This window comes from Thalassophryne amazonica, chromosome 18 (assembly GCF_902500255.1).
Source record: "Thalassophryne amazonica chromosome 18, fThaAma1.1, whole genome shotgun sequence".
Lineage (NCBI taxonomy): Eukaryota > Metazoa > Chordata > Actinopteri > Batrachoidiformes > Batrachoididae > Thalassophryne > Thalassophryne amazonica.
The window spans coordinates 70,153,432-70,168,268 of record NC_047120.1 but is presented as its reverse complement, the minus strand read 5'-3'; the positions used below and the strand labels follow the sequence as shown (position 1 = coordinate 70,168,268).

The 14,837-nt window shown below is 41.8% G+C and overlaps 1 protein-coding gene across 1 annotated transcript in view; it reads left to right on the top strand.

Moving 5' to 3' along the window:
* Positions 1–14,837, top strand: part of spag9b (sperm associated antigen 9b) — a 76,901-nt gene that overhangs the window by 13,336 nt on the left and 48,728 nt on the right. The window contains exon 2 of the mRNA XM_034193239.1: positions 12,595–12,715. Within this exon, the coding sequence (XP_034049130.1) occupies positions 12,595–12,715 (121 nt within the window). The remainder of the gene's footprint in view (positions 1–12,594; positions 12,716–14,837) is intronic.

The following is a 14,837-nucleotide window of genomic DNA, read 5'->3' as shown; positions in this document are numbered from 1 at the left end:
TCTGCTGTCATTCATGTGTGATCAGAGCGTTCTTCAGTCTTATGGAAATGTGAGTTGAGTTCTTGAAGACAGAATTTCCAACAGTCCCGTCTTTGTTGGTGGAGTGGGTTCTCCACGAGTAAAGCCCAAAGTCAAATCAGGTGCTTGACACTGAAATAGCAGGAGAGCCTACAGGAAGAAAAAAGTCTAAATTGTGGTTTTTAAAAAGGTTAATTCACAAAGTCAGCTGGGAATGACACCTCTGTAGAAGACCATGTGATGAGAACGAGGCCATTTGTTGTTCTGTAGACCAGCAGGAACAACAAGACGCTCAGGTGATCCTCATCTTGATCAGGGGTTGAATTCTGGGAATTCTACCCAACGTGAGCACATCACATGAAAAACACTTGTCCTGTCTTCAAGGGATCAGCTGAGTCATTAATGGATCAGTTTCTGACTTCACACAAATGATGCAGGATGTCACTAAACTTAATAGAAAGAAAAAGAAAATGTTTTTTGAGGATCGAGTTTTTAAAGCAGGAACTGATCGCAAAAAGATATGGAATATTTAAAATCAGTTGACCGGTAAGAAAAATAGAATAAAGTCATCCTTTCTTGAGGTAAATAGTAAATTCATAACAAAGCCAGTCGATATTGCTAATTATATTAATGATTACTTTATAAGCGAACTAGATAAATTAAGAGAAAATATGCCTAATCTGAGTAATGTTAAATCCTATCTATTGATAAGAAACAAAATTATGAACAATAAAAACATCAGGTTTAAATTTGATGAAGTAAGTATAAATAAGGTAAAGGAATACTTGAAATCCTGTAAAAACAAGCCCCCGGATGTTGACGGTCTTAACAGTAGGCTTCTCAGACTAGCAACTGACTGGATCGCTCCTGTTCTAGTTTGTATAATAAACCTCAGTTTTGCTTACAACACGTGTCTGCAAGTGTGGAAACAGGCTAAAATTATTCCACTACTGAAAAATAAGAAAATTCCGTTCTTGACTTTAAACAGTCGACCAATAAGTATTCTACCTGTGTTAGGAAAAATCATGGAGTCTATTGTATATGAGCAAATCAATAACTATTTTTCATCGAATAATTCAGTCACGGATTTCCAGCATGCATCTAAGACGAAGGAATCTATGGCTGGAATGCATCAAACTCACTTTGAATGAATGTTCTTTTAAGGAACTTCTAAATCAACATTTGTGGATATAGCAAGCAATCTGGGTTTAACTTTTGATCATTTATAGATAAGTTTTTATGTATATGGATTGATGAGATGTGATGATTAATTTGATTGGAACTTGATTGTTTTTGTTTTATTTTTTCCTTTTTTTTATTATTTCTTATTTTATATATTTTTGAATGCATTTTTGATTTCTGTGTATTGTGTTTGTTGACTTGCGTGGACCCCAGAAAGAGTAGCTGCACCTCTGCTGCAGCTAATGGGGATCCAGATAAATAAACAAATAATCACTTATAAGCGATTAATTGTCGGTGAATCAGACGATGAACATGATATCCAAGACAATTCTGTCTACTTGTATAAGTGATAAATCAGTTGATTAATTTTATTTTTTGTCATTTTTTAAGTGCTGCATTAAGGACTGATTGGTCTAAACTATTTTTTCATGGTTTAAAACACGTTCTCGTCTTCTCGAGTTGCACTGTCCTATTCCATTGTGTTTTATTTATTTAACACTGAATATAGTTTTGTCTGTTTGACTCTTTTTATTTCTTACAGAAGTTTTTCTTTTCCTATTGTTTATGCACCAATGACCAGATCAAATTCCTCGCATGTGCAAACTTACTTGGCAATAAATTCAATTCTGATTCTGATTTAAAATGATTTTAAACTGGATAATAATGTGGTTGTAACTTGTTTTAAACCATTTCGCTTCACTGAGGACTGAATTTAAGACACTTTAAACTGGATTTAATCTAGCTAAATAGAATAACGTGGTTGTAACATGTTTTATGCCATTCTGCACCAATGCTGGACGATTTTAAAAAGCTTTTAAAGCACTATAGCCTGTGTTTAATCTGGCTAATTCGAAAGAATGTGGTTATAACTTACACTCAACAAAAATATAAACGCAACACTTTTGGTTTTGCTCCCATTTTGTATGAGATGAACTCAAAGATCTAAAACTTTTTCCACATACACAATATCACCATTTCCCTCAAATATTGTTCACAAACCAGTCTAAATCTGTGATAGTGAGCACTTCTCCTTTGCTGAGATAATCCATCCCACCTCACAGGTGTGCCATATCAAGATGCTGATTAGACACCATGATTAGTGCACAGGTGTGCCTTAGACTGCCCACAATAAAAGGCCACTCTGAAAGGTGCAGTTTTATCACACAGCACAATGCCACAGATGTCACAAGATTTGAGGGAGCGTGCAATTGGCATGCTGACAGCAGGAATGTCAACCAGAGCTGTTGCTCGTGTATTGAATGTTCATTTCTGTCCCATAAGCCGTCTCTAAAGGTGAGACAAGATCGTCTGAGACCAGCCACTCGGACAGCTGCTGAAACAATCGGTTTGCATAACCAAAGAATTTCTGCACAAACTGTCAGAAACCGTCTCAGGGAAGCTCATCTGCATGCTCGTCGTCCTCATCGGGGTCTCGACCTGACTCCAGTTCGTCGTCGTAACCGAATTGAGTGGGCAAATGCTCACATTTGCTGGCGTTTGGCACGTTGGAGAGGTGTTCTCTTCACGGATGAATCCCGGTTGTCGGGTTTAGAATACTGTACCTTTGATAAGAGGAAGAGACAACCAGGCAATAAAACAAGTGAGAGATAGAATTCAATTTAAGCTCGCGAGGAGTGCAGTCAGGCTGTACACCAAAGCTACACTAAAGTCTGGCCTGCGCTCCCGCTCTTTTTATTTAGGACTTCCCTACATACATGGGCGGTACAGCTCCTGAGGGGAAGAGTGATAGCGCGTGAGCTGTTGCCGCAGAACTGCTGATTGCACAATACATTCAGGATGTTCAGAACCTTTTTAATCTTGGGCTCGGTTAAGATGTGTTTAAGACATCTAATGATTAATCACACTTCTTCTGACAAAAGGACTGATGTATCACAATCACACTGTGGTTGGAACATTCAATTCTCTATTCTTTATCTTACTGCTCAGCTTCGGCTGCGTCCTGCATGAGTCATCTTCACATGTCCTAAAAAGAGCTTAGCGTGCACACAGAGATACCACAACTTGCAGAAACACGTCATGTCACATATCTTAAGTAACCTTCACCCATCACATCAGTACAATACACTTTATCAGAGCAGAGAGAACTACATTCTACCAGAGCAGAGAACACAAAACATGCATGATAAAATAAAACAGTGTATCTACAGAATAACTCCAACATTTCCCCCCTGTTTATCATGCATTCCAACGGTATTACATCTTCACCTAAAAGTAAACAATTGTTACTAAGCAACCACTTCTTATTCAGATTTTCAGCTGCAGGGTCATTAAACAATGGTAAGAATACATTTACACTCGGGAGGTCTTATCGTTGGTGTTGAGGTCATTGTCAGGTTCACCATAATCACCTGGATCAGGGAACAGATCTGGAAGATAGTGGTCGTAGTCGTCTTCTTCATCAGTTTCATCATCGTCATCGCCTGGATGGTTACCCAGTATTGTTTGATTCGTGGTGTCTCTTGAGGCATTTGTATTTGGTGTCTTTGGGCATAGCACAATCTTCCAGCAAGGATCATACCCCGCTTTGTATGCACACAGTGCAAACGTGTGACATATCCGTTCGATTGGTCTGCTTATCGGGAATTTTAACGAGTTTATTGTGAATGTCACTGTTTTGGTTCGGCCGCTGACTGTTAGGTTTGATATGATATTTTTCCAACTATACGCTTCGTCTGTCCACCCATAGGAATTTTGTGGCCAGGCGGACGGGTAGCCATTCGTCAGAAAGGTATTTCCCCACCAATGACTGGCACGGGGAAAACCCGTAGTCATGTAGAAATCATAAGCCAGCCATTGTCCAGGATCACCAATCCAGCTATCTTGTCTGAGGGCCAAAAAGGGTGTCTGTACAACATAATAGATCCTGGGCGTGGTGTAACAGGCATAAAACCATTGGTAGGATGTTTCCTGGTCTTAACAAGGATTTAGTCCGCATAGTATCTGCCTCCCATGATTGTAGCAGGTTACTCCCTTTGAGGTAACCACATATCGTTTAACACGGCGGATTGAATTTCCACTTGTAGTTTCGTCTGTTCTGGTTGTGATGTTCTCTACTTCCCCAAAGTCAATTCCCTTTTTCATTAATGGTGTCCACACGTGCATTCCCCATATAGTGACTGTTATGGCTCCTAACACTAATGCCCAGCAGCACAATGCTGTTTTCATCCATAATGGTGTATGGCGCGACATAGTCAGGATCTCCCTAAAGTCAGTGTCCTAAGTTTCTGGTCAGTGGCTTGTAATTTCTTCTGCTGATTTTCGTGTCTGCTCTGGATCTTAACACCAGAGCCACACACTATTATCAGACTTGCTCACTTTCCGTACTTACACTGGGTTTACAGAGATCACTTTCTTACAATGTGTTAAATGTATCCACGTTTGTCTTTCTCCTATTTTTAAGGCTGTGGGTGTAGTGAGCAGTACTTGGAATGGACCTTCCCACTTAGGTGAGTGCCAGTGTTTCCTCTTGATGCTTCTTATCAGTACCCAGTCTCCAGGTACCACTTTAGGGTCGTCCTGTGGAGAGATGGGATCATCAATGTTTGAGGTCCTGTCCTTTTGCTTTTCCAGCATCTTTCTCATATAATCAGCTAGGTTTGCTTCTTTTGGTATTTCCCATGGATTTCTGAACTGAGGTAATCTGTACGGTCGGCCAAAAAGGGTCTCATATGGTGTTAATCCTGCTGTACTTGTGATGTTTATATACATTTTTACTAAGTCCACGCACTGTGTCCATGGTCTGTTTGTTTCTTCCATCGCCTTCTTTAGCCTATTTTTAATTGTCCCATTCATTGCGGGTGATGTGCACAGTGGTTTTTTAGGTTTATGCAAAACAGTTGTCCAATGTTTCTCACAACTTGGTTTACAAAATGCGGTCCATTGTCACTATATATTTTTTCTGGTATACCATACCTAGGTACTATGTCTTTGCACAGTGCTTTTGCCACTGTTAATGCATCTGCATGTTTTGTGGGGAAGATCTCGACCCATGTTGAAAATGCATCAATAATGACCAAACAAAATTCTTTCCCTTCACTTTTGTTCAATTGAATATAATCCATGTGTATGGTCTGAAATGGATATTGTGGTTCAGGGAACTTTCCTCGTAGAGGTCTCAAATTCCCTTGCACGTTGTGTTTTGCACATATCATGCATACTTTACAAAATTGTTTTGAAAAATTATTAAATCCAAATGTTGTATACACTGTTTCGATTTGTTTAATCATCCCTCCTGTCGAGACATGGGAAACACCATGGCTTGAAATAGCTGCCCATTTATACAAATTTTTGGGCAACACAGGTTTGTTAAGGGGTCACATGTAGAGACCGTCCTTGTTTTTGACGGCTCCATGTTTTTCCCATAATTTCCTCTCACTGTCCGGGCTTTGATTTTGCATTTCTACCAAGAGATCAGGTGTTACTTCAGTTGCTTTATCAATTGTAAGTGTGTTAGGATCAGCAACCACATGAAGATGGCCTTCAGCAGCAGCTTTTGCAGATTCATCAGCGAACGCATTACCTTGGGAAATAAGATCAATCCCTTTTGTATGCGCTGCACATTTACAAATAGCCAATTGACTGGGTAGCTGGACTGCTTCTAATAATTTGGTGAGCAGAGTGGCATGTGTGACAGGCTTCCCTGTTGAAGTTCCATTCCACGATTTTTCCACTGTTGAGCGAACACATGCACCGTGGAAAATGCGTATTGGCTGTCAGTACAGATTGTGACAGATTGATCTCTGAAAATTTGGCAGGCTACGGTGAGAGCTACCAGTTTGGCCGCTTGTGCCGACATGTTAGCAGGTAGCTTGACAGCTTGTAGGACACTATCATGTGTCACTACCGCGTACCCAGTCATCGTTTCTCCTAGATGATTTTTCTTTGAGGAGCCGTCCACAAATACCACTGTGCCCTCTGAAAGAGATGTATCTTTTAAATCGGGTCTACATTTAGATACTCGTTGGGCTTCCTCCACACAGTCATGTGGTTCTCCATCCACTGGGATGGGCAAGAGTGTGGCAGGATTTAATGTTGTGCAGCGTTCAATAGTCAAATGGGGTTGAGATAGGAGCGTAGCCATACAAGAAAGATGACGTGCTGGAGACAGAAATGTCATATTTGTTTGTAGCAGCAATGCTGACACTGCATGGGGTACTTTTAGTATTAATGAATGGAAAAGCACAACTCCGGCAGAACTCTCTATAGCCATAGAGGCTGCTATTACTGCACGTACGCACGGAGGAAGTGCACAAGCAACACTGTCTAATTTGGAAGAATAGTAGGCAACCGGACGAAGCCTTTCTCCATATTGCTGCGTCAATACAGAAGTCATAAAATGACTTTTGCAATCGACAGTTTGAACAAATGGTTTGTCATAATTTGGTAGGGCTAGAGCCGAGCTAGACACCAGACTTTGTTTGATTTGCACAAATGCCGCTTCCGCCTCTGGGGTCCACTTCAATGCTGTTGACATGGATATACTTTCGTCATACATTAATTTCAAGAGAGGAGACGTAATTTGCGCATAATCTGGAATCCAGCTACGGCAGTAGCCAGTGATGCCTAAATAGGACATCATCTGCTTTTTTGTCAATGGCTTGGGTGCCTGGAGAATAGCCGTCTTCCTGTCTTGAACAATAGTGCGTCCTTGTGCACTCAATTCATGTCCCAAATACTTTACTGTCAGGGACCACAACTGTAATTTGTTCTTGCTGACCTTATGTCCTTCCCTGGCTAGGTGATGTAAGGTGGCCAAAGTGTCTGTGATGCAGGTATCTTTGTCATGAGAGGCTATCAGAATGTCGTCTACGTACAAGAAAATCTGGCTACCACCTGGTGGTACAAATTTGGCCATACTAGCTGACATTACTTGCGAATAAATGGTTGGGCTTTCAGCATATCCTTGTGGCAATCGTGTGTATGTATACCTTTGTCCTGCGTATGTGAAAGTGAACCAGAACTGGCTGTCTGGATCAACTGGGACAGAAAAGAAAGCATTACTAATATCAACGACAGTAAATACTTTAGCATCTGGTCACAACGAATTTAACAACGTATACGGATCCGGGACACAAGGAGCTCTTTGAACAACAGCATTGTTGACAGCTTGTAGGTCTTGCACCATTCTCCAACCTACGGAGGGAGGAGCCTTTTTTACCGGAAAGATAGGTGTGTTACATGGTGAATCGGGGCAGGGGATCAAGACTCCTGCCTTCAATAGATCTTGTATTACCGGTCGGATCCCTTCCGTCGCATCGGGTCTCAAAGGGTACTGCCGGACACATGGGCGATATTCCGTTTTTGGTCTAATTTGCACTGGTAGGGCTCCTTTTACTAGCCCTACATCAGAGGGTCCTTGGGACCAGAGGGTAGGTGGAACTTCCACCAACCTCTGCTCATCCTCTGGATTCAATAAATATGATCATGCTGTCTGTTGAGGATTATCGCAATGGTCAACACTACTCCCTGCTTCCAAATCCGTTCTATGGAGAAGGAGTACACGGAATAGACCGGTGGAAGGACTGAAAAATTCTCCACTCCCTGGATAGGATTCAACCCAATCGGTTGCATTATGCCCTCTTTGACCATAAACCCTAGGCTTTGCCAAGTCACGAGATATGGTTTGAAGAGGGACACATGGAAGGGAGTCCCAGTCCTATGTAATCTCTGAATTTCTGGAGGAACATGAGAGACCGCAATTGCAGCTCTATTTTTCCCATCATGGTAAATACAGTCTGCTACTGCAGATGTTGGGGTTACTTCCTCCAAGAGGCTCTCATAGTTACCGTCCGGTCCTGGAGTACCCTTGAACCACAATGTGACATGGAGATCTTCCGGTTCATGTTTGTTCAGGATGAGACAACAATGTTTTAGCAAACGACAGAACAGATGCACCAAAAGAGGTGGGGCTAGCATCTCGTAGTTTCAGAAAATAATAATAGTAGCAGTTTAGGGCGTAATTTGAGCCTAAAGTAAAGACCTGCAGCTGATGTCGTTTTACTCGCAACAGTCCATTGTCCGACACTAGAGACAGTCCCAATGCAGTTAGACCATCTCGTCCGAGAAGATTAACCGGACATTGGGGCATCATCAATACAGAGATGGAACATGACTTCCCTTCTGGGTCCCGAATCCACACGGGTTGGGACACAGGGACAGCACATGTCTTCCCATTGGCTGCTCTTACCCAAAATGTTTCATCACTGGGCTGTAACCCTACCGGCCATGAGCAACATGTTGTTTTACATGCGCCCGAATCGCATAGGAAAACAACATGCTTCCCATTCATCATTAAAGTCACTTCCGGTTTAGGTACATCACTCATCAGCAGATCTTGAAGGTTTAGATCTGCCTCAGGGACTAAAGGTCCCGTTGATGTTGCTTGTCGGGCGGTTAGTCATTGCGGATTCTGTGTTCTTTGTGGGCAGTCCTTGGCGAAATGTCCTAATTTGCCGCAAACCCAACACTCATTTGACCTTCCAGCCCAGGGCTTTGGGGGAGCTGACTGGCCTTGGCCCTGCCAATTTCCTTGCCTGTCCTGCTTCCATTGCCTCTGTGGGTTTGATTGAAAACGTCCTCGGGGTGGGCCTCTAAAACGGCCCCGCCCACGAGGTGGTCCGAATTTTCTGCCTTGAAAAAGACTTGGCCTTCCTGCCATTCAGACTCATCAGAATAGAAGGTAGTCACCTGTTTCCTTTTTGGGGCTGCCTTTTTTGTTTTCAGATTTCTTTCTGCGTGTATGGCGTGGTCTACATACTCTTGTAACCCAGCTGTTGGGAGCGTTATCATGTGTTTGTCTACCCATGCTCGGATATCTGATCTGGAGTTGGCATGGAGTGCATTTTTCAATTGTTGTTCATACACGCTATCATTTTTCAGTGGTAGAAGACCACTGTGCACTTTAAAAACTTTTTCCATTCGATGTCGATAGTCTTCGAATGGTTCATCATCTTTCTGTTTTGTGCGATTTATTTCTGTGTAATTTGACTTCTGCTGGTATTTCTGCTTAATTCTCAGCAGTAGTGCGGCCAATCGATCTTCCAATTCCTGACTATCATGGGCTAATGGAGTGTGGTCTGCCTCTGCAGGATCCCAATCTCCTTTTACATCAGCCCAATCCTTTGTCACAGTTGCCATTATGACTTGTTGAACTTCATCCCCTCTAAGATTGTAGGATTTAACCAAAGCGGTTATGTCAATAATGTACTGGGCTACATCTTCTCGTGGGGAAGTTACACCTTCCACAGCTGCCTTAACGTCTGCTTGTGTCCAAGTTCGGTACACAAGAATAGTTCTTGGTCCTGACGTATGTGGATTTGCCACATGAATCATTGGATAGACTCCTGATCCACCTGGTTCCTGATCAGCCGGTGGGGCTGATGGACCAGGTTGATTTTCTTCATCTTTTAGTGTTTTGGATCGTGTTGTCATGACGTGTTGTGTAGGGTCTACATATGATGGGGGTTGTCCCTGCGGTAAATCTGGATAGAGTTTATTCTCCTTTATTTCAGCTTCTGGCTGACTGTGTTTTGTAGTATCCAATTTTACTACCATTTCTACTTTTGGAGCCGCAGGCCCTGTCTCATTATCTTCTTGTCTGTGAAACATCACGTTCCCCTGCTCCTTCTTATCATTTACTGTTTCTTTCTGTCTTTCCTTTGCTTCTCTAAGGCCCTTTTTTCGTTTCTCAACTTCTCTTTCCCATGCTACAATTTCACCTTGACCTTCTTTTTCTTTCTTTTTCTCACTTGTTCCACACTTTTTCTCAATACTGTTCTTTAGTTTAGTTAATGACTCTTTCTGCAGGCGTCCATCAAATCCATGATCTTTTATCCACTTATCTAAGTGTTTTGTTGAATTTGGATCAATTTTATTCATGTATATCCAATCTTTTGTTTTTAGATCGTCCCGGGACTTAGGTCTCTCATTTTTACTGTTAGATTTTCCCATTTTGTGTTTTCAGAACGTTTTAGACCAGTGATGGTTTTGCCCCTACAGGGTCCTAATCCACTGGTGTTGTTACAATCACAGGGTAGTAATCAACTATTCTGAGAAGTGCGTTCCCTTTCGCCACCCCGGAGGGCACGGGAAGGCCTTGCCTTTGCTTCTTCTCAAAACTTACTACTTACTTTCCTGTGAGATTTTCATAGAGGGGAGTCGAAGTGACTCCGCACTCTCACTCAGTCACTTTTATTACACTCACACACAGTTATTTTATTTACACAGATACATAGAAACACTTTTAATAACCGTACGCGTATTCTTAGGTCAGGGGAGCTTGCCCTCCCGTGGAATTTAACTAATGTCCTGCATTAGGGGACTCCACCATCCCTGCGAGGTTTAACTGCCTTTTCACTGTGCAATTATTTCCCTGTTTAACCATGACTTTGTCACTATTTCACTATTTCAACATTTCTATTTTACGCAGCCTACTGCCACCATTCACAACAACAATTTTATCAGAATCAAATTCTATACTCACACTCCGTCGGCCTCTTTCCCTCTCGGTGATCCCGTCAACCTTTCAGATCCCAGCCAACGGATTAAGCCAGTCCCGTCAAAGGGTCTGAGTTACCTTGGCCAAGGATTTCTCTGGTGTCGATCACGCTCGCTGGATCCGTCAGGTCTGTTGGGATCCCGGACGAGCCCCCAGTCTTTGTCGGGTTTAGAATACTGTACCTTTGATAAGAGGAAGAGACAACCAGGCAATAAAACAAGTGAGAGATAGAATTCAATTTAAGCTCGCGAGGAGTGCAGTCAGGCTGTACACCAAAGCTACACTAAAGTCTGGCCTGCGCTCCCGCTCTTTTTATTTAGGACTTCCCTACATACATGGGCGGTACAGCTCCTGAGGGGAGAGTGATAGCGCGTGAGCTGTTGCCGCAGAACTGCTGATTGCACAATACATTCAGGATGTTCAGAACCTTTTTAATCTTGGGCTCGGTTAAGATGTGTTTAAGACATCTAACGATTAATCACACTTCTTCTGACAAAAGGACTGATGTATCACAATCACACTGTGGTTGGAACATTCAATTCTCTATTCTTTATCTTACTGCTCAGCTTCGGCTGCGTCCTGCATGAGTCATCTTCACATGTCCTAAAAAGAGCTTAGCGTGCACACAGAGATACCACAACTTGCAGAAACACGTCATGTCACATATCTTAAGTAACCTTCACCCATCACATCAGTACAATACACTTTATCAGAGCAGAGAGAACTACATTCTACCAGAGCAGAGAACACAAAACATGCATGATAAAATAAAACAGTGTATCTACAGAATAACTCCAACACCGGTTCACACTGTTCAGGGCAGATGGCAGACAGCGTGTGTGGTGTCGTGTGGGTGAGCGTTTTTCTGATGTCAATGTTGTGGATCTAGTGGCCCATGGTGGCGGTGGGGTTATGGTATGGGCAGGCGTCTGTTATGGACGAAGAACACAGGTGCATTTTATTGATGGCATTTTGAATGCACAGAGATACCGTGACGAGATCCTGAGGCCCATTGTTGTGCCATACATCCAAGAACATCACCTCATGTTGCAGCAGGATAATGCACGGCCCCATGTTGCAAGGATCTGTACACAATTCTTGGAAGCTGAAAATGTCCCAGTTCTTGCATGGCCGGCATACTCACCGGACATGTCACCCATTGAGCATGTTTGGGATGCTCTGGACCGGCGTATACAAACAGCGTGTACCAGTTCCTGCCAATATCCAGCAACTTCGCACAGCCATTGCAGAGGAGTGGACCAACATTCCACTGGCCACAATTGACAACCTGATCAACTCTATGCGGAGGAGATGTGTTGCACTGCATGAGGCAAATGGTGGTCACACCAGATACTGACTGGTATCCCCCCCCAATAAAACAAAACTGCACCTTTCAGAGTGGCCTTTTATTGTGGGCAGTCTAAGGCACACCTGTGCACTAATCAGCATCTTGATATGGCACACCTGTGAGGTGGGATGGATTATCTCAGCAAAGGAGAAGTGCTCACTATCACAGATTTAGACTGGTTTGTGAACAATATTTGAGGGAAATGGTGATATTGTGTATGTGGAAAAAGTTTTAGATCTTTGAGTTCATCTCATACAAAATGGGAGCAAAACCAAAAGTGTTGCGTTTATATTTTTGTTGAGTGTATTTTCCACTATTCTAGACAAGCAATGGTTGTAAGTGGTTTTGAGCCATTTTAATCATGATTTAACATGGGTATATAGTATATTTGGTACATTAGTTGATTATTGCCACGTACAGATTTTTGACAGTTGTCAGTAAAAGGCTTCACTGGCTGTTCCAGCAACAATAAATCCAATGTTTTGATAATAAAATAGTTTTATTGTTTCCTTCTCTGTCTTTATTGTAGCGGTACATTGCCTTTGAGGACTCTCAGGAGGGGGAGAAGACGGATCTGCAGCGCCAAGTGGTGACGCTGGAGTTGCACTCACGTCAGCTCGAACTGAAAATGCGGAACTATGCAGACCACAGTAAGTCCTCTTTCCTAAACTCAGAGCAAATACTTTCTTTTAAATCTGTGTGTCTGTTGGGAGATGGGGATGGACCTAATTGCGAGTGGTGGGCACAGTTCCACTAATCTGCTAATTATTGAAGCTAAAGACTTCATTATCGGATTAGCTTTTCAGATAACTTTGAAAACCATCATCAGACCAATTATCTTCCGATAAGTTTTGGTCTGATCAGGGCTGTGAAAACTCCGCGGATCTGCGGAATTCCGCGGATTTCATCATGGGGAGGGGTGTGGGAGTGTCAGTGTTGTACTCTTTAATTGTGATCGTTACTGAGTTTTTAAAATGCTTATTGCAAAGCATTCTCTTTTTTTACGACATCATGCAAGTTTTCTAAGTCTGTGGACACTGATCTGTGTGTTACAGATACAAATCAGTTTCCTCGGATCCGTGGAGTTTCGAGGAGAATAAATGCCACTCAAAGCCTGGCTGTTAGGACAGTTGTCGTAAAGCGGGATTGGTTGGTTGCTGCGGTGATGCTGTGTGGCTCCTGTGGGAAGCTAGCTGAACGTAGCATGTGGACATCTCAAACTTTTAGAACTTTCAAGTTTTTAAAAGAAGAATTTTGCAGCATGTCTGTGTCACAGATCGACATCAGACAGAGCGAAGATGGCTAGAAAGACAGTTTGAAAAAGTGTGATAAGGACAAGAATCCGTGGAATTGTTGGTGGCTTCATCAACACACCTGAAAGATAAACAGGAAAAGCGAACTGGTAAGAATTTTTTTTCTCTCTCTGGAAAATAAACATTGTGCTGTTCAAACAGGATTTCAGAAAAGAATATGTGCCTTTTTTTCGTTCATTAATCTAGACTTTCTTTCATTGAAAAAAGACATTGTGGCTTTGAATGAATTTAGGCTACATGAATTTACACAACAATATAAATTAGTTTTTATTAATGTAGACTTTTCATGGGAAAAAAGACAGTGTGGATTTACAAGAATTTACACAAGAATGTGTGGCTTTTTATTATTAGGTATGTTATTGATATTTTACCCTGATTTTTTTTAAATATTCTACAATCTTTAGCTGTGGTTTTTGACATGGTTTAACAGTCTTTTCAGTCTTCATGAATTTCATGTAGTTTAATTGTTCTGAGTTAATGCATAATTTGGTTTACAATTACTGTAAAAGGAAAATCATTCCAGGTCCTACTTCCATGTCATATTCTGTTACTTCAACATGATCATTGACTGTTCAAATGAAAGGTTGAATCTAGGATCATTTAAATATGCACTAATTTTGAGATTTGTTCTTCCAGGAGAGGTTGAAAATGTATCAGTAGATGAAAATTTAATATGGTTTCTGGGGCCCGGGGGGGAGACCCCCTGCAAATTTTCCTCGGATTTCACAATTTTCATTTCACAGCCCTGTCTGATCATTTTTAGACCGCTAACATATGTTTGGAGGTGTGGTGAACAAATCTTTATAGTAAGAAACATTTATTAAGTTTAAAATCAGTTGAGTACCTACCTGTTAAATGTTTTGTAGTAGATGTGCAGTTCTATCCTCTGCAATCAGAGAAGAGCTGTTTCCAGAAGAAACCGCTCTATCCTTTGCAAACAGAGAAGAGCTGATACCAGAAGAAACCGCTCTGTCCTCTGTAAACAGAGGAGAGCTGGTTCCAAAAGAAACCGCTCTGTCCTCTGCAGGCAAAGGAGAACTGGTCACAGAAAAGAAAAAAAAAAAAGAAGCGAATTTCTTTTGACCCCATACTGATACGCTGGCAATATCACCCAAGTCATCCAGAGGCATACAGTTTTAACTTATGGTTAAAATTTTAACCAAAGTAATTTCGGACAAGTTATTTAAATTAACGTCACGTCTGAAGTTTTATAAAGTGAAAATATCAGATATATGTTTTAGTTTTAAAGTACTGCACTAATTTTGAAGGTTTTAGTGTGGACATGCTATCTCCAGGTGCATTATGGGTAGTCTCAGTACATTTGCGATGCTCTGATCAGGCTCCACACGGACAACAGCATCAAACCCTTTGTATATTGTGCCTAAAACTCTTGTGAATATATTCTCTGGGTTCATAGACGTTATTGTGTTTGTTTTATGTAAAAAGTAGCTGGGGTACC